We start from the raw sequence: 24,500 nt of genomic DNA on the forward strand, positions 1-24,500 counted from the left end.
CCGGGCGTGGGAGCCCTTCTGTGCGGAATTTGCATGTTCTCCCCATGTCAGCGTGGGTTCTCTCCGGGCACTCCGGCTTCCTCCCACAGTCCAAAGACATGCAGATTGGGGACTAGGTTAATTGATAACTCTAAATTGTCCGTAGGTGTGAATGTGAGCGTGAATGGTTGTTTGTCTCTATGTGTCAGCCCTGCGATAGTCTGGCGACCTGTCCAGGGTGTACCCTGCCTCTCGCCCGATGTAGCTGGGATAGGCTCCAGCCCCCCTGCGACCCTCAAGAGGATGAAGCGGTTAGAAGATGAATGAATGAATAATCCCTGCAGCACTCTATTATTATGTTATATCTCTATTTTATCCATACACAAAAAAAAGCAAAAATGGCAAGCTGTTGTTTTATGCTAACCTACCACCGGCAGCTAGTTTCACATGCTACTGTACAAACGTGAGAGTTTTATCAATCATTTCATCTCTTTGCATGACAGCGAAAGAGCAGACATGTATATCCCAAAACTATTCCTTTAAAAGGGCTCTTTGCAAAACTTAGACTGTATAGGTTTTCTGCACACAGTTCCCAACGTGGAGCTGGTGGCTAACAGGTCAAAGTACATCAACACTGATTACAGTGCTGAAACAGTGCTAATGGTGTTAACCATGGGGAACCAGAGGGTGGGCACTATCCTTCCAGGACAAGGCCGTCCTGATATCAGCGGTAACTGCTGTATGAGCGAAGTGCAAAGTGTGGCAATGAGCTAGCCAGTGGGATACACACATGCGCTAACATGCACACGTGACTGCAATTGCTTAAAACAACAAACCACAGAGAAGCTCCGATTACAACACACACAAAGAGTGCATGACTTCATTCTCCGGTCAGGACGCCACTACTCCGCTGTGTCTTTCTTTAACAAATAGTGGTTTGCTGCTGTTTTACTGCTCTGAATATTGCATACAGAACTTTCAATTTACAGATTTATGTAAGTCTAAAAAGTCTTAGCAGCTGCTAAATACAGTGGCTGCATTTATTTCCAGCTGCTCCCTTTGTTCATTTTAATAAATTGAAGACATTTTCTTAACATGAACAAGCTTTTAAGGTAATGCATGACACAGCAAAGTTTTTCCATTTGTTTTGAAGCAAATGCTGATCAGATTTTCCGTCAAGTAATCACCAAATTAAATCGCCTTGAGTCATTCAGTTAGAAGTTCACACAGCACCACCAGCCTTTAGTTGAAGATAAATGTGGATATTTCCTCTTGCTGTTGCCCAGTCCTACCTCTGATGATAGCATGTGGGGGCTCAACTCAATTTATAAGGGGTAACATTTCATCTTCAAACACCTCACTGAGTGGGTATGTAACAGGACGCCATAATCCATCAATAAAAGTGTATTGATATTGTCAAATGTTAATATGTCATCCATAAACCCTTGGGTCCTCTTGTCATCAGGACACAGCCTGCTCAGCAACACATATTGCCTCACCGTGTTGTTCGCCATCGACCCAGGTCTCCCTCTGAATGCCTGCCGCTGTAAAATGTTGCATGCCGTGACAGAGCCAAGCATTAATCAAAGTTGATTTCAAGTGTGAGGGAGCGAGTGGCTTTTTCTGCTGGAGAACTGTTTAGCACAACAGCGCTACGTACAACAGGGTCCCACTCGTCAGTGTAATGGTAGCAAAAGGAGGTCATAAATAATGGATTCAAGATCACTTACACTTCATGAAGCAGGCCACTGTATGGCATTCGAGGGGGATATCACATTTTGCAGATCAAATTATAGATTTGGTTCTTTTAGCTGCAATTGTAAAGGAAAACAAGACCTCCAAGAGGGCTGTGAAAGAGTTTATTATGGTGCAGAACGTGATGGCAAAACAACAGTTTAGACACTGCACTGAATGATGATTGTGAACTGCTGCAAACAGAAGGACTGTGGGTAAAAGCAGGTTTAGTCTCATCTGTGTGTTTCAACTTTTTGCATCCCTTCTGGTACACTTTGGGATGCAACAATCCCAATCATTTGTAGTAATTGTCAAAAGTAACCACAGAATGTACCAACTTCTCCTTTATTTAACTTGGATAGTAAAGTACAAATGGAAGAGAGAAACACTAAGGTTGTTAACTGGAATCCTGTTTGTCTTAAGAAAAGATTTGGTCTGTAGATGCAAATGGATTTTGGAATTTATCAGCTCATGTTACAGATTCATATTTGCTCTTCATTGTCTGTCGACTTTAAAGGCTACTCCAATCTCCAAGATGATGGATAGAATTACATATTTAATGCATTTGAAATGTAACAGTCTATTATCAAACCACATTTAATTGAAAATATGAGTATTTGTTCAGCATTTCTTTGATTGTCTCTCATGCTGAGCTGTTTGCATACTAGAATTGAAGAGGTGGTCTTGTTTTATCTCAAACACCTAAAACAGAGTTCACTGTTATTACCTTTAGATGATAGCAAATGATGTGATAACCTCTTGTTGTAACACTGTCCTTGTGTCAGTGCTGTAGCTGCCTGTCTTTATACTGCCCCTCAGTGGCAAGACAGGGACATGGCCTACATAAAACAATTTGCCTCCATGTGAACACATCCTGCAAGACCTTGCATGCGCACACTGTGTGTGCAAACTTCGATATTTCGCTATTAAGTATGAGGATAAGAATCCCAATAATTTCTAATGTGCCAATGCAGCTGGAGATAAATAGCACAGAGCAGAGGAGATGATCAGATCTCACTCCATATCTTAATGGGATCCTCTCACACGCCATTCCCATTAATGACCAATCCCTCAATTATGTAAATCAGAGAACGGTCACTAACAGTGAGAAGTTGAAGTTGCTCACATAAACACCAAACAGTGTCACATTGCAGAGAGCGCTAATTGGCCACTACTTTCCGTATAATTGCAGCGACTGGGGTCACGTCCTCGGCTAACCTCTCCTTTAAGTATTGTTTTTCAGCGCACAAACAGTTAATAGAGCAATTAAGATGGCGTTCACAAGCACCACTTGTGGGGACCATTTGGCAAGAAAGAGCTGGAGAGAGGCAGTCTGGGATGCCGTTATCCTGCATATGGTACACAAGAGTCTTGGGCCACAGGGAGTGGTAAGTCAAGGTGCACAAAACAACTTACTGGCATCCTACTCTGGTGAATGTGATCTGGTCGTCATCACTGAAGCAGTCATTCTGATACTTTCTGTACATTTTATAAGAACATTTAAACTAATAAACAACAAGATTTCAATGTGTGACATATTTGTCCTCTTACCTGTGGTGCTATTTGTCACTCTAGATTGTTTTGGTGTGAGGTGCGAGGAGTGTTATTGGCCATAGAGATGTCTGACTTCTCTCCACTATAGTGGAACTAGATGTCACTCGGCTTGTGGTGCTAAAAATGTCAAAAAATACATTTGAAAAAACTCAACAGCAATGTCTCTTTCCAGAAATTATGACCCGATTATTCCGAATAATCCACAGAACTTGTTGTGAGCAGTTGCATATAGTAACTATTTTCTTTCTACCAAACTACATCCGCCAACTGTATCACCACAAGAGGCTCCTGCTCATGACAGTACAAGATGTAAACATTAATGGCATCCATCTCTTCTGAGGTGTAACATTAGCTAGCTCAGTGGTGCTAGGTGAGTTAGCAGTAGAGTAAATGCACGTGTCCTTATGCACAGGGACACTGTTGGTGGGTGTAGTTTAGTAGAAAGAAAATAGTTCCTACATGAAACTGCTCACAACAAGGTCTGTGGATTATCTTGACGAACCCGGTCATGATTTCTGGAAAGAGACATTGCTGTTTGAGTTTTTTTGACTGTATTTTTTTGATGACTTGAGCACTACATGATGAGTGCCATCTACTTCCATTACATTGGAGAGAAGGCAGACATCTCTACAGCTGCTATCTCCAACACTTTGCAACTCACACCAAAACAATCTAGATCAATAAAGAACACTACAGGTAAAAGGAAACATGTATTTTAGATTCTGATTCTGAAAAGATTGATTTCTATCTGTGGTATGTATTTAAGATGTAACAGTCTCATCTATCACAATGGTTGCGGTTTTCACAGCATTTAATGTATAATGTCAAAACATTATAGGACAGAACTTGTGACATATTTAAAGGCTCAGTAACATTTTTCTCTTTTTTTTTGGACTTCACAGAGATTTCATGTTAGTGCATTGTGTGACAAGAAGACTGATAGCTGTGTATTTAACATGATACAGTGTTTTTCATCCACTAAGAAGTTCAGTGTGCCACAGTCATGAACACGTTACAGCAAACAGAACCTGTACAGGACATGCAGAAGACTAAAAGCTACCAGTTAACTCGTTACACCATGAAACAGATGTTAACTCACCAAAAGTTAAAGATCCAGTCAGAGTTTAACTAATACTGCTGAGAGTGTGTCAAAATGAGATCATGTGAATGCCACCTATTTCAGAGACTCATCCCAGGAGAGTGAAAAGGAGAAAAAAAAAGTTTTCATCTCTTCATCTACCCTCTCTACCACAGACTTTGCCCACCCTCTATGACTAAGTTATGCCCTGTCATGTAGTCGGAGGCGTCAGATGCCAAGTAGACCACTGCAGCTTGCAGGTCTGTCACTTGAGCCAGTCTACCAGCAGGGATATCTGACAGCCAGCGCTGCACCAGAGGCCTCAGACTCTCTGAGTGGATGAGAGGGGTGTCAACAATCCCCCTGAAAAGAGAGAGAGGGGGGAAAAAAACCCACAATGAAATCAGAAGGCATCACAGCTCAGAGCCAGGAGTGACAGCGTTGTTTCAGAGTCACCACTTTGGTGACAAAAATAAACCCAATTATCCTTTGAAGAAAGGGCATGGCATGGCATCTCTGATGATGTTTACTGCGGGACTGCTGGCACATCTCAGGAAGAGCCTACGGGTGTGAGGGGACGTCTGGCTTAATTTGCTCAAAGCCTTTGGTTAAGTATATGCAACTCCATCATATTCCTACTCTGATGTCCATATTTAGGTGGGATTTATGAGAAAACAGGTGTGCTGCTTTTGGATTTGTGACTGCGCTGGCATCTAATAGCTCACAACAAATGCAGTTTTCTCCACTTTCTACAATAAAAGTATCACAGTGCTTACATCTGAATAAATATGTCAACACGCCCGCCTGTGCCTAATATGAGACGACTTCTGACTTTCTACACAATTGACGTGACAGTGACTAAAAGCTGTGAGGCCCGAATCATTGTTCGATGTATCCTGGCGCCTTGATATGGAATTCCAACATTTGGCTAAATTAGCACTTCCAAGGAGCGTGTGACACCTTGGTTAACATATTCCACCTCAATTATATTTCTCTTCAGCTGCCCTGTTATCTGGAACCTTTGCTGGCAATCAGAGGTACTGTTTTCCCTCAGCCAATTTTCTAGATAATGCAGCTTATCACCGCTGCGGCTAAAGTTGCCAATGGAATCAGGCTCCAGTCAACCTCGTGAGCGCTAATTGTGTCCCTTTTTTATGCATATTTACCGACTGTCACTTCAAAGAAATCAGCGGCCCATTGAGACACCCAGTTAGCGAGGGGGAGAGAGAGAATTGCTTCTTTGCAAATTAAAATTAGCAAACAAGCTGCCGATAAATAAAGCTGAGCGCGGCGCGTGTGTGTGAGGGCTTTGTTCTGGGGCTGTGACTGGGCCTGGCTCGCCCGGTGCCACCGGACGGATTTGCTCAGGGATGGCTGGGGCTAAGGGATGCTCCACTTAACACATACACACACACACACACACACACACACACACACACATACAGCCCTCACTGTGTTCTCCTCTTTTCTTCCCCCTGCTCAGCTTCACAGACAAATAGATACAAACAAGGCGCTTTTGTTGCGCCGACACTTGGAGTGAGGTTGCAAATTTGATTCCCTAATTGAATAGAACAATTAGAGGAAGTGTTTGGTTGATTCATCCCTCAAGACGTCATCTAATTAAGCACTGATGTATTGTTTGAGGACTTAAATTAGTGCATCATTCTCAAATGGGGCTCTTCATATGAAAGCAAACACACTAATCACCACTTCCCCTTGCAGCTCGATCCCTCACAACACTAAAAGGTGGACCAGTGTGTTTTGGCACAAAATTGTGAGAGAAGGCGGCCAAGAATAGACAGCACTTACGGTGAGATGCAGTTGACACGCACTCCTCTGTCAATCCATTCTGTGCCCAGAGTCTGAGTCAGTTTGACCACTCCAGCCTTGGATGTGTTGTAGGAGAGCTGCTTCTGGGGATGGGGTACTGCAGGGTAGAGCATGGGAAGAAAACTCAGTTACCTCTAAACCAGGCACACTCAACTTGCTTTGCCCATGTGCCACTTTTGCAAAATAAGAGGAGGCCAAGGGTCAGTTAATAAACAAACATTAATAATATTAATCAGGTAATGAACTGCCTGTTTTTAACCTTTCAGTGTTTGCTGTCCTCACTCATCTTGCCAAGAAGCAAATCCAGTGTCAGCAAACAGGGGTGTTTCTAGAATTTGAAGACATTTGGGGCTAAGCCCTGACCTCTGTACGGGTGGCCGGAGGATCCACTCCAGCAATCTTTTTGATAAACAAGCTTGGATGGATTACTGAATGGGCCTACCAGGTACAGGCCCCGGGGCCCAAGGTGAACTCAATAAGATACAAAATTACATCAGACCCAAAGGACTACAAAAAGACATAAAACAACCTAGCCTGGTTCCAGACCATAGAACCCGCCCACTCAACTGAGTAGGCTCGCATCTCTGGTCTCCCATACTTCAATGAATTTGCGATTTATCTCGTCCAAACGATGGACGGACCAATGAACGCTGGGGGTCTAGCGATTAGCCAATCAGCGCCACGCTCAAGCTGTGCGCCGGTGGGTAACTGGTGAGGACAGCAACAATGGCGACCGCTACAGATCCTACAGACCACATTAACGATGCTATCGAGGTATTCCGCCACTACTCGCGTTAATGGAGGACCAAATTAAGGAAGCTGCTAAACTGGATTTAACGGCAATGCAGCTGGGCGTGCGCGACGACAGAGACATTTTAAACGGGCAATGCTCGCTTGTATTCGGCACCCCCGAGGCATGGATACTAATGACGTCAGATTCTGGGTGAGTCTTTGATCTCTACTGATTGGTTAGGGAAAAATCAAATTCCCTCCCCCTTGTAAATCGCCTTCAATGGAAGCCATGTCAGACTGAAGGTTCTGGGAGCTTCAGTCTGACACTCAGGCTAAAAACAACCACAAGGGGACAAAAAATGACCACAAACAGACACAAAACCACATAAAGATGCATAACAACTACAAAGAGATGGAAACCACCTCAAAGTCTGTGTGTCTTGCTCCTGTGTAGGCGATGGTGGGGCCCCCTTGCATATCTGTGCTTAGGAGCCCTTTGTCTTACCCATTGAAACAAGCTGTATTTTCATGCCTTCTGAATGCACATTGGCCCTTTATTTACATTCAGAATCAGGTGTAAATTAATTTATGTTTTTACTGTGAATTAAAAAATGGTTGGTGGGCCACATAGCACCATTCGGGCCCCGGGCCATGTGTTAAGTATCGCTGCCCTAAACAGACACAGTGCAGCATTTTATAAAGATAAGATTTACTACATTAATAAAGGTATGCACTTTCACAGTTCTCAGGTGGTCATTAAAAAGATCTTTTATTTTTAGGAGTCATTTCTTTAACTGAGGGAAAAAAGAGCAATTGTTCCTCTCTCACAAAAGCTGACAACATATACATTTTATATTGCAGCTCCTGCAGTTTCTTGTGGATACTACATAAAAGCTCTTCCATTAGCTGCTGAGGACTCTGAGGATGAAGCCATGTAAAATTAATTGCTTATAATGTCCAGTTATGCTCTGTCCTCAGCAACAAAGACAGGGAGCCATTTGTTTGCCTTGACCATCACAGATGCTGCACACTGCATGGGATAACGGGACAGGGGCTCATTTTCTGCTGGTTGATTAATCATCACAAGGAAGGCTCCAAGTTACATACAACTTTAGTAGTTAACCTCATCACCCGCCGATCTGACTGCCAAATGGCTTCAGTGTGAGACCGGGGATGATAAATACCAGCCAGCTGCAGAGAGGCAGGGACCGGTCCTGGGGAGAAAAAGGCTGCAGCATCCCGCGTACACTTCTCGGATAAAAGGAGAAAAATGTGCGTGGTAGAGGTAAAAGTTGCTAAAGAAATAAGATGTAAAGGGTGGGACAACGGCAGCTGAGAGTGCAGAGTGGGATTGTGCAGAGTGTGGCGAGATAGCAGATGATGGTGAGGTTGGGTTGGGCTGGATAAGGGTAGGCTAGGACCTCAGAGGAGCAGGCGAGGAGGAGCAGAGCCCAGGGCTTACACGCAGATTGAAGGTGAAATCCGACTTATCAGGACAGGAAACACAGCTCAAAATGCCTAACAGCACTAATCCTCGCTCAAGACCTGATGATACGGCCCCAAAATACCATTCAGAAAATGCCTTCATCCTTTAAATAAACCTGCATTGATGTTTTTCGCCGTCTTAAAGAGCAGTAATCCCCAGAGAAGGGAAAAGGAGGTAGAAGGAGAGCATTCTCCAAAGCCCTCTTTAACATTCACCCTGCTACTTATTGCCCATTTCAAGTGGGAGAAAACATGCTCTTTATCAGGCACACCTTGAATTCTTCCGAGTTCAAATGATGCACTCCTTTTCCCAGAATGGTGCGGCTGTTGTTATGTACATTACTATGCAGCTGAGATCTGCAGGTACGAGTGTGAGAGTCGCAAATCCTTCAGTTAAGGTCATCATGCAGCCAAAAAAACTCTGTGATCATATCAACTTGGATATTTCCTGTCTGGGTGTCTTTGAGCTGCTGGCCATTATTCAGAAAAAAATGGTGGTTGATGGTCGGGACTGTGTGTGTGTGTGTGTGTGTGTGTGTGTGTGTGTGTGTGTGTGGAGGGGGTGTCAGTGGGCACACACACATTCCATTCAGCAGATGGACAAAAAGCTGTCATTGTGCATTTTAATTGGGCATTTACGGCTGCTTTTTGGGCTTCCACTTGGCTAGAACAGGTCCCATCTGATTACACATTATGACAATATTATAACAGATGTCCAGACCAATAAAGTAAATTCCTGAAGGACTGTACGTAATGTGAGTAATTGATCATTTTTTTTATGCCGGCCTCTATTTACCAGCATGCTCCTGTTTTACAGATTGCCCCTGCAGTCGGGACTGGGGCCCATATGGCACAGCGGTTTACTGGCGATTTGACTATACTGCTGATGAAGTGTTGCTGTTCCTCTGGAGGAACCTGTTGGAGGAGGAACATTATACAAGGCTTTTACTAGGCTCTTGCTAAACTCTGAAAGTGTCTTCCGCTGTTCAAACAAGGCTGCTGGCACAGGCTGGGGTTTTGCCGTTGCACAGGAACCCTCCCTTCCCAAGTTGGACCTCAGGTTGCCTTCCACATCCTCCAGACAGCTCCGCAGAGAGGGGATGTTTATTATGATGCAAAACCGCTTCGGCGAGACGCAATCACAACACTTTTCCTGCTGTGCTTACTGTATGCAGGGGTGGATGCATCTCTATAGAACTGGGGTGAAAGTTGCAAAGAAGAAAAGCTGGCTAATCCTGTTTCAAAAGGATAAGTTTCTCATAAACAGGAAAACTGCAGCTCTTTTTTTTTTATTTCAACCACCGTAACGGTCTGACGACTTTCTGTCTGATGATAAAAACTATTTAACGTGATGTGTACTCCCGCACATAGCTGTACAGCACAAATGTACTTAACTCTCCCTTCCTCCACCCTCCTCCTCCTCCTCTCGACCCAACTCTCCACGCCAAATGGAGAGATTAAAAGCAGACATGGAGGGGCTCCAGAGAGAAGGTGGGGGAATAGAATCATCACTCACCTATTAGACTGGCCATGGAGGCTGTGTTGATAATCTTGCCGTATCCTTGCTTCAACATCACTCGACCTGCTGCCTAAGGCAAGGATTCAGGGGAAAGAGGCACATTAAACACCTTATTATGGCACTGATATGCTACCAAAAAGCCTGAGCACGGATCAACACAAAAACATGGAGTTTATCCTCACAGACAGAGATAGATAGTGGTTAAACAACATTTGGGTGGTAGGGCATATATAACCGCACAAATAAAAAAAAAATGAAAAGAAAATATAAACATATAAAAAATATGTACAGACAGACAGACAGACAGACAGACAGATAGATAGATAGATAGATAGATAGATAGATAGACAGATAGATAGATAGATAGATTCAGATGTCTGTCTGGCAGAGACTTGATAATCTAGAACTAATTTTAGTAACTACAGAGTAATTTAGGCTGCTTGGACCAGTAATTAGGTCACACTACAACTGGTTTTAATAGATATAAACTATTAAAGAAATAAATTATCAAAAATCAACTTGGTTCTTTCGACATAGATTGTCTAACAAATTGATGGCGGACTTACAAAACTATTTATAACTGGTAAACTTTTCCATTTTTTATTTCAATATCGCAAACATAACTCAAGATTATTTCCCAAGTATGAAAACACAGGTCACAGATTTTACTGTTACAGCTCTGTGGCTTTGCCTCTTTTATATTTATTTATACTAGTGGAATTTAACTAAAACATTTACTCAAGTATCGTACTTAAGTAAAATTTTGAGGTGCTTGTACTTTACCAGTATTTCAACTTTTTGCTACTTTATGTTTCCACTACACTTCATTTTGGAAGCCAATATTGTACTTTTTACTTCACTGCATTTATTTTACAAAATTTGTTACTGTGCAGATTCAAATTATTATTACAAATATAATCAACAAATAAATTATGATGTATTTTATGAATAAAGATAAAACTTTATTGAGTCCTTGGTGAAATTCACAAGCTACCCAGCAGCCTCACTTTTACCAGCTGCAAAATTAGAGTGATGTTCACATTAATTCATCAATAATTAACTCAATAATACAAAAGCTTATATAATATCCTGAAATGGGCCATTCTGCATAATGAATACTTTTACTTTTTCTTTTTTTCATATATTTCAGTGTTTCTATTTTTGTATCTTTATTGAATGCAGGACTTTTATCTGTAACAAAATATCTCAAAATATCTACACTGTTTCTATACTGTTGCATTGCTACTTTTACATAAGTCAAAGATCTGAATACTTCTTCCACCATTTGTACCTGCTGTACAGTGCTGTCTGGTAAAAAAAAACAAACACATTTTCAAATTTGGGTTTTTTTGACAAAATGAAGTATTAGGTGAAGTAACTGCTTCCAAAGCTTTACTACCATATGCCTTCATATGTTGGTTGTTGTGGAAGTTTAGTCTGCACAATAGCAAATGATACTTTCATATTCAAGTAATCCATGCACAATTTGAACTATTCATATTGTTTGGGGAATTGCAACATCGAGCACTGGTGCAGACCTTTTTTTTAATCTATACATGTATTATATTTTTTCTTCTCTGTCTGATATTTCCAAAACCCTTAGATCCAGTGTTTGTCAAAGGAACATTGAAGTGTTTATATACTGTTTGGAGCACAACTTGTCTTTACATCTAATTTCACAGCAGTATGTGACTTGAGTGAAAATCTAATGACACTATTTATTTTGGAGTTAAACCATCAACATAAATCAAAATTGAACTCAAATTACATATATTTACTTTTAATACATTTTTTTTTTTTGGCTCGTCTGAAAATTTTAATCACACTGTGTGATACAGTGGAGCAAATAAATTGGCAGCCACAGTCTCTTAGAGCAGGTGATACACACCTGACAGCACATGAACGTCCCCCTCAGGTTGATGTTAAAGGTTTGGTCCCACTCCTCTAGACTGGTGTCTTCACTGGCTGAGTTCATGTTAATACCAGCGTTGTTACAGGCAATATGGATCGCCCCCCATTTGGAGACAATGCTGTCAATCATCCTCTGGACATCATCTGATTTGCCAATGTCAGCTGTGATCGGAAAAGCATTGATGCCTGTTTCAAAACAGAAAAAAACATGGATGTCTGTTTGCTTGTACATATTGTAACATGACGCACATTATGAGCAACCTCTGTCCTTGGACATTTTAGAAGTTTATTTTAAAAATCCTATTATGGATCAAGGTTTGAAAAAAAAGTGGTGAAAAATACTATTTAACTTTTTTTTGTTGCTGCTTTTTTAGTGAAGGACATTTCAGTCTTGAGGAAGAAAACTGAGAGAAGTATCACATATCCTCAGGTTCATGGGGACATGTGTAACCTGACACAGTATATCTTGTGCTTTAGTATGCTGCCATCTGCTGGCCAAAAACCATAACCTGACCACACTTACAATTTCTGATGTTTGGAAAAACTCTGAGTTGCACAAGCCCAGTTTGGGGGTTTTCATGTAGTGGTTAACGGTGTTCTACCAAAATTATGCTTAAGTGCCGAGAGGGACATTCATCCATGTGACATTTGATGAGTCTGTCATCGCAGATGGACCACCTCACCAGTTTAACATCTACATAATGACTCTTTTCACAGTTGTCTCATTTTGACTCAGGTGTCTTCAGATATGACACTTTTCTAGTTTCTGCAATTCATACAACCAAATCTAAGCTAATAATCAAACTATTTAATTACAGGCAGAGAGCAAATCAGTTTGTCACAAAAGAAAAAGGAAAATCTAATTCACTTTTTTTGTGAAATTTGTGAAAATCACCTTATCTTAAAGGGTATAAGGTAAATAAATACATTTGCACTACAGGGGAATTATTGCACAGGATACTTATAAAACACTTAAGACATTAACTGTCGGTATGAACTTGGATATTTACATTATATTACATTTAAAAGGAAGCTAATGTTCAGAAGTTACGTATTTTTCTTTACAGTAAAGGAGAAAAAATAAATACTAAACCATCCAGAATACAGCTCTCTGAAAAACAGTAAATACTTACTATAGTCATTTAAAGAAACTGAACATTGTGCAAAATATTGTTTACCAGAACCTTTAGTACAAAATAATCTGTATCAGATTTCTATCTTAAAATGACATGGGTGGAACCCCTTTTGCTAAGGCACTGCCAAACATTTGATTTGTAAATGGTAGGGTTGGGTACCGAAACTCGGTACTTTTTGTACTTGGTACCGATTCATGTCGGTACTACAGAGTACCGATTCACTTGAAATGAAATGGTGCCAAATTTCGGTACCTCAGGTGGAGGCGGAGCGAGAGCTCATGAATCACACCTCAGACTCAGCAACAATGGCAACAAAAACAATGTGCAGACAAAAGTTAACGTGCAGCACTGTTCCTAAATGTTCTCAATAAATTGTTGAAACTGAGAAGTTTAGACTATGGGCCCGAATGACGCATAGTGTGTCCAAATTCACACCCGTTCTTCTCTGTGGATTTTCTCTGCCACCGTGCGTCATAGCGATCCAATGTTTTCACAGCAAAAAATTACAATAAAATGATGTATAACCGAGCTTTCATGCAGCTTTGCACTCACATTACTGTTGGATGGATTACTCGTGAACGCAGGCTTGCACAGAAATGCCACGCATATCACATGAAAGTGCAGGACCACACACATCATTTTGCTGTCATCCCATCACTCTCTAAATACAGATCAATTGTCTACAAAATAAAAACTTGACGAATTTCTTTACAATCCATTATACAGATCTTGTTATCAGTCACTTCATATAGTGAGGAATATTGTATCTTACCACGTCTTAGGCTTGCGTGTGTTTCTCCCTGTCTATCCACATTTGTAGTCCGGCTTTCAAGATGCAAATATCTCCATATTGTCCAGTTGACACTCCATCAAACTTTGTATGACAAGACAAGCGTACTTCACCTTTGCACACCCAGACAACTGTAGCCTAATTATGCATGCATGACAGGGCCGTAGTCACCATATATATTGAGGGAGACACGTGCCCCCCCACCAATGCCCAAAATGCCCCTCCAATATATAACTGAAACTGAAAAACAAATATTATCTTGGAGGACATCATTGCACTTGGTTGACTATTTTTCTATTATCTTAGATGTAAATATTGCATGTTTCTTTCAGATAAAACACATTTTTGACTTGTGAATGAGTCAATGGAATTTCTTGTAATAATGAAAAAATGCTGGCAATCATGTCCGCCTGGCACAAACCACATGTTTTGGACAGCTGTGAAGTGACAGAATGTCCCAGCATCATGGTTCTTATATTGCCAGATTCCAGAGAGTCTCCCCTCTTCACATATGGTAGAATATGTCTTTTTCCAACTTTCTATACTGAGATACATGTAAAAATGTAAGAATTTAGTCACACAGATTTGTTTTTTCATTGATATAAAAATTAATATAAAATACAGGCACATAGAAGAACATGAAATGATGGCAACTCTGGTTAGCCCAGATTGTCCTGAAAAAAACAAGATATAGCATGTGTATGTAGCCTTTAAAGCGTAAAAGTAAAGGCAGTAAAAATACCCCAAAAAGGCCTAGGGCCCATAGGGTTAAAAAGTACCGAAATAAGGTACCGTTTGGTACCGGTACCGAATTCTAGATACTGGTACCGGTACCATATCGGTTCAATTATGAATGGTACCCAACCCTAAGTAAATGGTCCTCATTCCTCAGAAAAATTGCACATATTTTTCTGAGGATATTGCAGGCTGTTCATCATTTGTTTTGTAAATGGGTGAACATTTTCAGAATGTACTTCTCTGCACAGAAAAAAGGGAACTGTTTTGAAGGGGTTGTTATTTGTTGGTTATTATGCAATGGTTTTACTGGTCTGGCCCACTTGAGATCAAATTGGGCTCTATGTGACCTATGAACTGCACAGAATGTGACAACTATCATCAAATACAGCATCTCTGTTTGTTGTAAACCTGCCATTTTGCTTATCAAATCAAATCAAGTTTGTTGTCATTCTACTGTACATCTCTGTGCAAGGCAGAGTGAGAGTGAGTGTTTCCCTGAGATCAAGGTGCAGCATGAATGACGTTATATAAAAGGACACAAACATTTATACAGCACAACACAGTCCCTGACCCTGTACAGAGTGCAAGTTATATGTCAAGTGAGTTACTGAACAAGATAGAGATATGCAGCTGATGCTTAAAGGGACAGTTTTGATTTTTTGAAGTAGGGTCATATGAGGTCCATAGTCAGTGTCTTACAGTCAGTACATGGCATTCGGCATGCCCCCAGTTTGGAAAAGCAGCAGGAGGCTGACACAAAAGCTAAGCAATATACTGCTGTAAACAGGAGGCAGCAGCAAAACATATTTTAGCCACTTTTGAAAAGGCCTACCTACCTCAAAAAATCAATAACAGTCTAAGTGGATGCTAAATTGAGAGTATTTTCATCGCTTTACCTTGCTGTCAGATAGCCCTTTCCTCTGGCACTACATTCTCTTAACCATTGAACTTCCATACCCCTACACATAAGTGCAACTATGCCACTCAGTGTTAAACACTGCAGATCAGCTGTCATGGTCAGACATTCAGCAGTTTATGGAAAGGACAATAAATACAAGAAAATTTAAAAAAAAAAAAAAAAAAAAAAAAAAAAAAAGAGTGATTATGGTAGCAATGACAAAATGCCACTCACTGTGGAGACAAGAGGAAACCTTTAATGAACTAGAGTATAAGAAAGAACTTTTGTAGAGAGAAACTGAGCTGGCCTAAACGGAGAGAGAGATGTGTAGGAACACAGAGGTTCTACAGTTGAGAAAATCTAGTGCCAAAAGAAATGGCTGTCTGACAGCAAGGTAAAGGGGTGAAAATATTTGCAATAAAGTGCACACTTAAACTGATAGATTTTTTTTTTAAGGAAGGGTTTTTTTTGGTGGCTAAAATACGTTTTGTTGCCAACCTCAGTCCACAGCAGCCCGTTGCTTAGCTTCTAAGTTGGCACTCCTGCCGGCTCTCCAAACTGGGGGCGTGCTGACCGCCATGTAGTAAAGGTAATACACTGACCATAGACAAGCACCTCAACCCCACTTCAAAAAAAATCAGAGCAATGCCTTAAAGTCTACATTACCTTTAAGGAAGAGCTCTCCAGCCACTGCCTCTGCTTTGTCTTGGTCCAGGTCCACCACGGCCACATTCGCACCAGCCTCACCCAGAGCATGAGCAAATGCTCGGCCTATGCCCTGCCCAGCACCCGTCACATAGGCCACCTTTCCATCAAGACGCATCCGATCAAGGATGGGGCGCCCCTTGACCCCACGGAAAACTTCATCATCTGTTATTTTACTCTGATACAAAGTGACAAGATAAGCAAACATGATCAGTGAGAATGGTGCTATTACAAAGAGAGAATTCCCAGTGAAGGTAGGATGACAGTTGTTTTATCCCACGCCCTCATTGGTCCATTGAGGTTTGAACACTGGGGTTATCTAAACAGTACCTGTGTCCTAGAGCACTCAGAGGTCGCAGGTACCCGGCAGATGATGCTGATGCCATCTCTGAGAGGAACAATGACCTTTAAAACAAGAAAAATAGTGCCTAAATAAAAAACAGAATACCTGTCAAACACATACAGTAGCATGTAAAGGTTTGAACCTTACCTGCTCCACTCGGGGATCATTACGGACAAACTCGTTGAATTTTCTAAGCGCCAGTCCATTGCTATCTGTGGTGTCTTTAAGGTAAACTTTTGCTTTGAACAGCGAGTTATCTACACATATGGCCCCTCGCAATCTCAGCAGGCTGTTGTCCAAAATAAAGTTGTAGTAGTTGATGTAATTCTCCTTGTCAGCATCAATGAAGACCATGTCAAACTGCTCACCTGCAGCTGCCAACTCCTGGAAGGGACAGAGAGTTATTAGAAACCTGGCCACGCGCCCCACAGTCCGTTAACTTATTAACACAAAAAAACAGGAAGAGTCAGTGTTAACCCTTGCCTGCTCTCATTATCCAAAGCACCCAACATAGCACATAGTAACTACGATTTAACCCTTAAAAAACCAAGCCATTTATTGCTATTTTTTGTCCGCCTGGCCTCTCTGTCTATTAATGCATGTATAATCTTAACCTTTTCATGCACAGTCAAGTAATGAACATCTTTTTTTTCAGGACAACCTGGGCAATAATAATATGTATGCTAAAATGATGCCACATGAATGGATCAATAGTTATATGAGTATAAAAACAAAAGAAAAAGCAAAACGGAAATTGAATGTCACAGAATTCAATTAAAAAAAGACACAGATCAACAATGTACAAGCTTTTTCATTTTCAAATATGTTTCTCTCAGGCCTTGGCTATCAGGAGAAAAAGATCCCAACATTCTAACACAAACACAACAAAAAATATTTACATTTTTACATTTTTTCTCCACTCGTTTTTTCCCTCACTTCCTCAGTCACTTGTGCCACTCCTTGAAACAGTTTCTGTCTGGAACAAGACAGAGGGCTACATCACACATCTCACACTTCCAGGGTGTGGACTGTTGGACCTGCCTGTCCTTTCTGCAGAGGATGCACTTTTTTCTCCCAGCCGTGGCCTTCTTGCCCTTATCCTCTACATGGGAGACTGTGACAGTGAAGCACCTTTTTGCACCTAACTCTCTCTATCAATAAAACTCACTACTCTCAAACTCACTAACCTATCTCTCCGACTCTCTCCTCTCCCACCACAAACACCGCAAAATTATGACCCGCGAGATTATTACCCGCGAAATTTGCTCTATATAAAACAAATAACAATAACTTCTGTCTACCATAAACCACAGTAAATGCAGTAAATGCACAGGAAATGCGGTCTAAGCACATGCCATATAGTGCGTAAAGCTTGTGTGTAAAGCTTGTGTACATTTCCACGTTCAAAAGTTGTTAGTAAATGTTTATTTATCTTTGTTTTGGCCATGGGAGATTATTATTCCTTTGTTTTCGATACTGGAAGATAACTATTTCACCTCACGCTGATCTTTGGCTGCTGGGATTGGATGTCACCGTCATAAAAACAAAAGAAGAAGAAATCGGAGCATCTCATTGGTCGAGAGACCGACCGGAAGTCATCATCGTTTACATCAAGCTTCAATATGGAGGTAATGTAATGAATAATGAACTTATCACGGAGTTATCATGGTGGAATTCACGTGCGAAGTTCCCGGAAAAAACGCCACACTTAACGGCTGGATTGAAAACCTTCTCAAAAGGCTAGAATTGCCCCGAGCTCACCATAGATCGCCCAAAGAGTATGCTTATGATAGCAATTTTCCCCATTAAGTTTTGTTGTGTGGTTCCCGAGATATTCTGCAAAGTACTGACGCTGTCGCGTGGGAGCGCCCGCGCACCCGTGGAGTTAGAAGGGTTAAAGCATTTAAAAGGAAAAGTGCAAAATAAATACACTGCACAATATTTAATTTTCAAATCTGCTCTGACAGCATGGGTATAGATTTTGGAGAGGGGGGATGCAGGAGACGCAGTCCCCTCAATATTTAGAACATGTGCATTTACCCCACCCCCATCCCGCAACTTTTGACAAAGTTAAAGACATTTACACCATAAATTGATGCAGATGCAAATGCATTAAAAAAATCACCAGAATGAAGGAAATAAAGGGTTTGATACTTCAAATTGTTTGGCCAAGGACCTCCAAGAAAAATTATTTTGCAGAATATTCTGTCACAGTGATATTGACCTTTGACCTTGAAGTATCACCACTCCAACATTTATCCCATTAGACATTTATGTGAATTTTGTCATAATTAGGGTACACATTCTTGTGTTATTGCCAAAAACATTTTTTGTGAGGTCACAGTGACCTTGACCTTTGACTATCGAATTCTAATATTTCATCTTTAAGTCCAAATGGACTTTATACCAAATTTGAAAAAAAATCTGTCAAGGTGTTCTTGAGAAGCTGTGTTCAAGAAAACAGACATGCCTCTGACCACGACTATTGTCAGCACGGAGGCATAAAAAAACATTGAGGGCACACAAGTTAACATTTTTACTACTTACTTTAATATATCAAAGCTATAAAATGACAATAGCAGAATGACTGCAGTAAACATCAACAATGAAAAACAGCAAGAAAGTGCAGCTGGTACCATCCATAATGCATTATGAAATGATTATTGAAACTCTTAAAATATTCAGAATCAATAATGTATGGATACATTGATATTTCTGTCAAAAATACTGACCTTTAGAGTGTCCATGGCAGGCCCAGTCTTGACAGTAATCTTCTTGCCATGTGGAGACTTGTCAAAAAAAGGTTGGGCAAATTCTTTGAGGTATGGCTCTAACTCACAGGCAACTAAGCGGCCGTCCTCAGGAAGCCCTTCAGCCATGGACAACGCACCATAACCTGTGAACATCCCAATCTCTAGGACCCTCTTAACTTTACTCATGTGGATCAGCATCTTCAGGGTCTGGCCTGCCAAAAACATGCCCATGAGCAAGTTATCGCAATATGGTAAACAATGAGCACAAAAATGTAAATGTCAAACCTTCAACATGTCCAGTGATGCACTCCTTGGGAAGCCGGAACATAGTCTTGCCCTCTCTGTGCACTTGATCCCAGTCATGGGAAATTGTTTTTCTATAATTAAGCATGAGTGAAAACATTAACCTATTGACCTTACACAGTAGTATTTTGAGTTATGGATGAATATGTGCAGGAAGCCAAGACATACTTGTATAGCTGTGCCAGAGGTTCACTTTCCTGTGTGGTCATTTTCTCCAGGTAGTCATCCAGGCCGCTGGCTATGTCCAGAGCCTTCTCTAAATGACTTGTCAGCTCCTCTGGCACATTGCTACTTGCTGCAGCTATCTCCTTGGCTTTCCTTAGGAGATCCGCAAGGACTTCTACTGGGGTGTCGGGAACTAGGGGAATAACATAATAAAATTTAAGTTTAGTAATCAACTAGTCTTTGTCATGCTCCTCCCTGTTCCAGTCAATATGATGTAGGGCCGTACCTATAAATTATGTTCATTACCCAGTGATCTGTTGGCAATGTTTACAATTATTTGATGAACCGTTCTATAACAATACTGATTAGTTCACTCAAACCCAAACATGACATCGTCTAATTACTTGTTTGGTCCGACAAACAGTCCAAAAGCCAAATGTATCCATTTATCTCCACATGAGACAAAGTTATGTTTTGCATTTATTGACTGTCAATTAATAGACTATTTAATAGATTAAATGTTATTAATAGATTAACTGTAATTTTGTCAGCCCTATGGTCAGCCCTATGGTTGTTAACTTCAAGGCCGTACCATTGCATAACGTTATACATGAAAGCACAGAAGGATAATGGCAAAAACAATTGATCAATAAATGATTAGGAGGTGAAAAATATCAACTGATTCAGCACTGATTATAACAAATCTATACAGACTGATAACCCATTTTCATCAGCTGACATTCATAATAATAAAAAAAAGTGATATCAACAAGCTGACATCTTATAATGATGAAAACTGTGTGTCTGTGGGTGTGCCTGTGTGTCTGTTCCACGTTTTTCTCCTCACTGACTCGGTCAATCCATGTGAAATTTGGCACAGTGGTAGAGGGTCATGGGAGGATGCGAATGAAGCAATATTACATCAATTGGCCAAAGGGGGGCGCTATAGTAAGCTACTGAATTGCAAACTTTGAATGTGCATATCTCATACCTTGTATGTCGTAGAGACATGAAACTTTGCACAAAGATGCCTCTCCTCGTGAGGACAAATTTGCATCAAGAACCCATAACTTCCGGTTGTATAAATTTTCCGCCATTTTGAATTTTTTGAAAAAACCCTAAAATCGATCTCTTCCTAGGAAGTTTGACCGATCTGCATGAAACTGGGTGAACATAACCTAGGGACCAATATCTAAAGTTCCCTCTTGGCAAAAGTTGGAAAACTTACTAAAACTGAACTTCTATAAGGCAATGAATATTGCAGAGGGCGTGGCTCATCACATAAAGGTGTATAACATCTCAAGGGTTTCACCAATCACCACGCAACTTTGTAGGCATATGACCACACATAATCTGAGGGGACCCCTCCATTATTGACCCGATCAAACAAAATGGGGGGCGCTAGAGAGCTAATTTCTTATCTAGGCCTAACCGCCATATCGATTTTTACTAAACTTAGTCGATATGTAGAACAGGACGCCTCAAGGTGACTGGAGAAATTTAACTCTAATTGGCAACTGGGTGGCGCTATAACAACAGAAAAATGCTTAAAAATGGCTAAAATGCAACCAATCGCTGTGGCTCCCCCTGTGGCCAAATGTTTTGGGGCTTTTTTTCTAATATTTGTTATGACTAAGTCATGGTACGGTATGCTGTACATAATCACGGAAACTGTCAGTGTGTCATTCTGTCAGTCAATCAGTCAGTCATTCTATCAGTGCACCCCACTTTTAAGTCAATAGAACATATAAACACTTTAACTATCTGCCTTTCAACGTGCTACCTCAACTACTAATGTACAGTTTTAGCCCACTAACTATCCCACTATTGGCAATGGTTCTACTGTACTTTCAATAAAGCAATCATACTATCAAATTCACAAAAACTCTGTCTGAATACATTGCTCTTCTTAATGGGTCCAGTTGACTATTTAATCTGCAATTCCCTATGACCTGTATCCCAAACACACACCATGTGAAACTATACGTGGGCAACTGTGCACTCAATGGGTATGGACTAGTTATCTATGAAACAGAAAAATATGTCTATGCTTTGGTATTATACAACCTTTAATATATTTTTATTATATTTTATGTCCACATTTGCCCTTCCTTTACATCAAGGAGATACCTACTGGCTATGAATGATGATGCTAATGTTAGTTATTGTACCAGCTCCTATACACAGTCTTTTCTAATAAGGTAATCATTTGTTAGTCCCACAGCGGGGACATTTGTGGTGTTACAACAGCAAAGGGGATAGTGTAATAACAAGAAGCATCAGCAAGATGTAATGAATATGTAAAAGAGTAAAACTACAACTGCTGCCTTTTTCTCTCTGTCTCTCTCCTCGTCCGCTCTCCATGCATATACTCTGTCACAAATAAATATGGGTGGTAATGAAATTCAAAGGCCTGAGCCACATTGTCGAAACCAGGTAAACAATCATTCATGATATTAAAAATCTTTCAGACAACACTAAAATAAATTTTTCAATAAACTACTACGGTTATTATACTCTCTCCAAATCTCACTCATGTTTCCATTGTTGTTTTTCTGCAACAAGTGACATCTCATGATAGCTTGTGATATTTTAGAAAGAGACTCCTGCTTAAGGAGGTAATAAACAGACAGGATCAATTAAAAGGTAAAGAGACACTTCAGACACTAATACAAAATAACCACTTAATGGGCATACAGTGACTGTGTTCAATTGCCCCATATGCTTCCATTGCAGCCTGTTTCGCAGCTGTTGCTGGCTCCCCTAATACTGGACCAATTTTAAACACTGTTGTTCACACCAGTCTCTTTGATCAATTTACACAGGGAGATAGCTACAAGGTTGAAAAATACCGAAGGTTTCCTTTAATTGTACCTACTCATAGCAAGTCAATATCCTCTGCTGGGGTACAAAGTTGCTTTGCCTGTCGTATTTTGATTATTGTTTACATTACACACACACACACACACACACACACACGTAATATGTAATTCTACAATAATGTAAAACAACAGTACTGCATCAAAACGTTTTCCTCAGTCCGCGAAGGCAACATGCTTCTGTGCAGGCAGCTGCCTGTGGGAACATAACGTTACACTTGGTCTGATAAATGCGCTACAGATTCTCACTGAACTCCGGTGAAGTTTTTTATTAAAGTTATGATACGTATTAAGCCCTTATGATAGCTGACCCCACCTTAATGCACCAATTAAGCAGATAATCTTACCTTTTTCGGACGGCATGGTGAGCGTTTACTGCTTGTCAGCGGGCGAGAGGCTGCCAACACGGTAGGGGACTGTGCTCTGTCAATGCAAATTGTTGAGAGAGGGGAGTGACTGATAGCGTGACCTGCGGACGAAAACCTTCATTATCTAACGGCACCTGGCACGTATTCGTTTTCTTGTCTTTTGGAGAATCAGGTAGAACCGCAGGGCAGGAACACGCCTACGTAACACACGTAACGCACAAGGGTAGTATTATAAAACAGTCTCCGAGGTCATCCACTTCCTGTCTGGAAGAAATTAATTCATTTTTTGAGTGGATTCTGATTCAGTTTGACCAACATGATCAGTTAGTTGAGGTGCCTTAAAAGACTGTTTACTTACTTTGAAAGAAAAAAAAAGACAAAATATCACAGCTGTATTCAATCTAAGACATTTAACATTTAGGCAAAGGTTAATGCATTGTCATTGTAAAGAAGTGCGTGTGTCTTTTCCTTGGTCAAATATTCAGAAATTTGACCATTAACATGAATGGAAAAGCACCAAAACTCACAACTAAACTTTTTAAGGCATAAAATTATTAATGGCTGCATTCCATTTAGTTGCATCAGTTTCAGGGCCCTGCACTGTGCATGCTGGCTCACTGTCAAGGTTTACAGGGACGCTGAAAACATTAACTTTATTCACCACAGCGGTGATGGCTACTGTGTGAAAAGCCTGGTGAAAGCAAATGTTATTAAATGTAAGAGAGGAAAATGTCATGTTACTTGAAAACCACTTATGAAATAGTCTTAAAGTCCTGAATATTGGCACTTAAGAGTAGCTAAATGTTCATTTTATAGCATGTAGCCTGAAGCTGAATTAATAATTGATCGATTTACTGACCAAAGAGATCATCCATGTTTTCTCCCTCAGAATTGACTATGCGACGCACCTTATTTTTACCCTGGAAATCCAGAGTTCTCGCGAGAGCACAATTTCAATTTGCTCAGCGAGTCACTCTGGCAATCAGTAATGATGCTTATTACCTATGCCCATGAAATCGAGCTGCACCAATCACATCGGTGTATCTGATATAGGCGGGCCAGAGGCAAGCTAAACAGATGACGACAGCGCTGTGACAACGAAGTCCGGAATCAGTCAGTAAACATTGCAAGATGGCTACGGATGAACACCAGTTGTTTGAAACGGCTTTGGCCGCTCCAGTGAATGAGTTAGACTTGGCTTTTTCTCTAAAAGAGGAACAGAAGATGGCGCTCGAATCTTTCTTTTGCAAGAAGGACATTTTTGCAAGAGTCTAATCTGCCAGTCAGCTCCGCTGGTAGCGCTCTGGATACGTCACCCCGTGTATTGTTCTGATTGGTCGTAGTGTTATCCAATTGTGTGCAGTGATATTTTCAAATGCATGCTTGGTGCTGCCCCTCGATTTGGGCCATTTTCATTACTCATGGCCAGACCCTAAATCTTTCCAGGCTACCTTAAAGCAGCTGTGCGGAACTTTTTACCATTTATAAAGCTGTCCCTAGTTTGTAAGCGCGTGTAAACCTCAGTCGGGCATTCACCAAGTGGACAGAGCTTAGAGATTTGACAGGTTTTAAAACTGATCCCAAGTTGGCCCTTTTCCTA

At 40.8% G+C, this 24,500-nt stretch overlaps 1 protein-coding gene across 1 annotated transcript; it reads right to left on the reverse strand.

Annotated features, from left to right (window-relative positions):
- Positions 1 to 1,720: 1,720 nt before the first annotated feature.
- zgc:113054 (uncharacterized protein LOC541322 homolog) lies at positions 1,721 to 23,124 on the reverse strand. The gene is made up of 11 exons (XM_049587444.1): positions 22,880 to 23,124; positions 19,657 to 19,846; positions 19,471 to 19,562; positions 19,165 to 19,397; positions 16,580 to 16,816; positions 16,420 to 16,494; positions 16,051 to 16,267; positions 11,800 to 12,008; positions 9,909 to 9,981; positions 6,155 to 6,272; positions 1,721 to 4,708 (listed from the first exon to the last, which is right to left on the reverse strand). The coding sequence occupies exons 1-11, from the start codon at positions 22,893 to 22,895 to the stop codon at positions 4,513 to 4,515; spliced, it is 1,656 nt and encodes a 551-aa protein (XP_049443401.1). The 5' UTR covers positions 22,896 to 23,124; the 3' UTR covers positions 1,721 to 4,512.
- Between the last annotated feature and the right edge of the window lie 1,376 nt (positions 23,125 to 24,500).

The sequence above is a fragment of the Epinephelus fuscoguttatus genome, linkage group LG1, assembly GCF_011397635.1.
Source record: "Epinephelus fuscoguttatus linkage group LG1, E.fuscoguttatus.final_Chr_v1".
Taxonomy (NCBI): Eukaryota; Metazoa; Chordata; class Actinopteri; order Perciformes; family Serranidae; genus Epinephelus; species Epinephelus fuscoguttatus.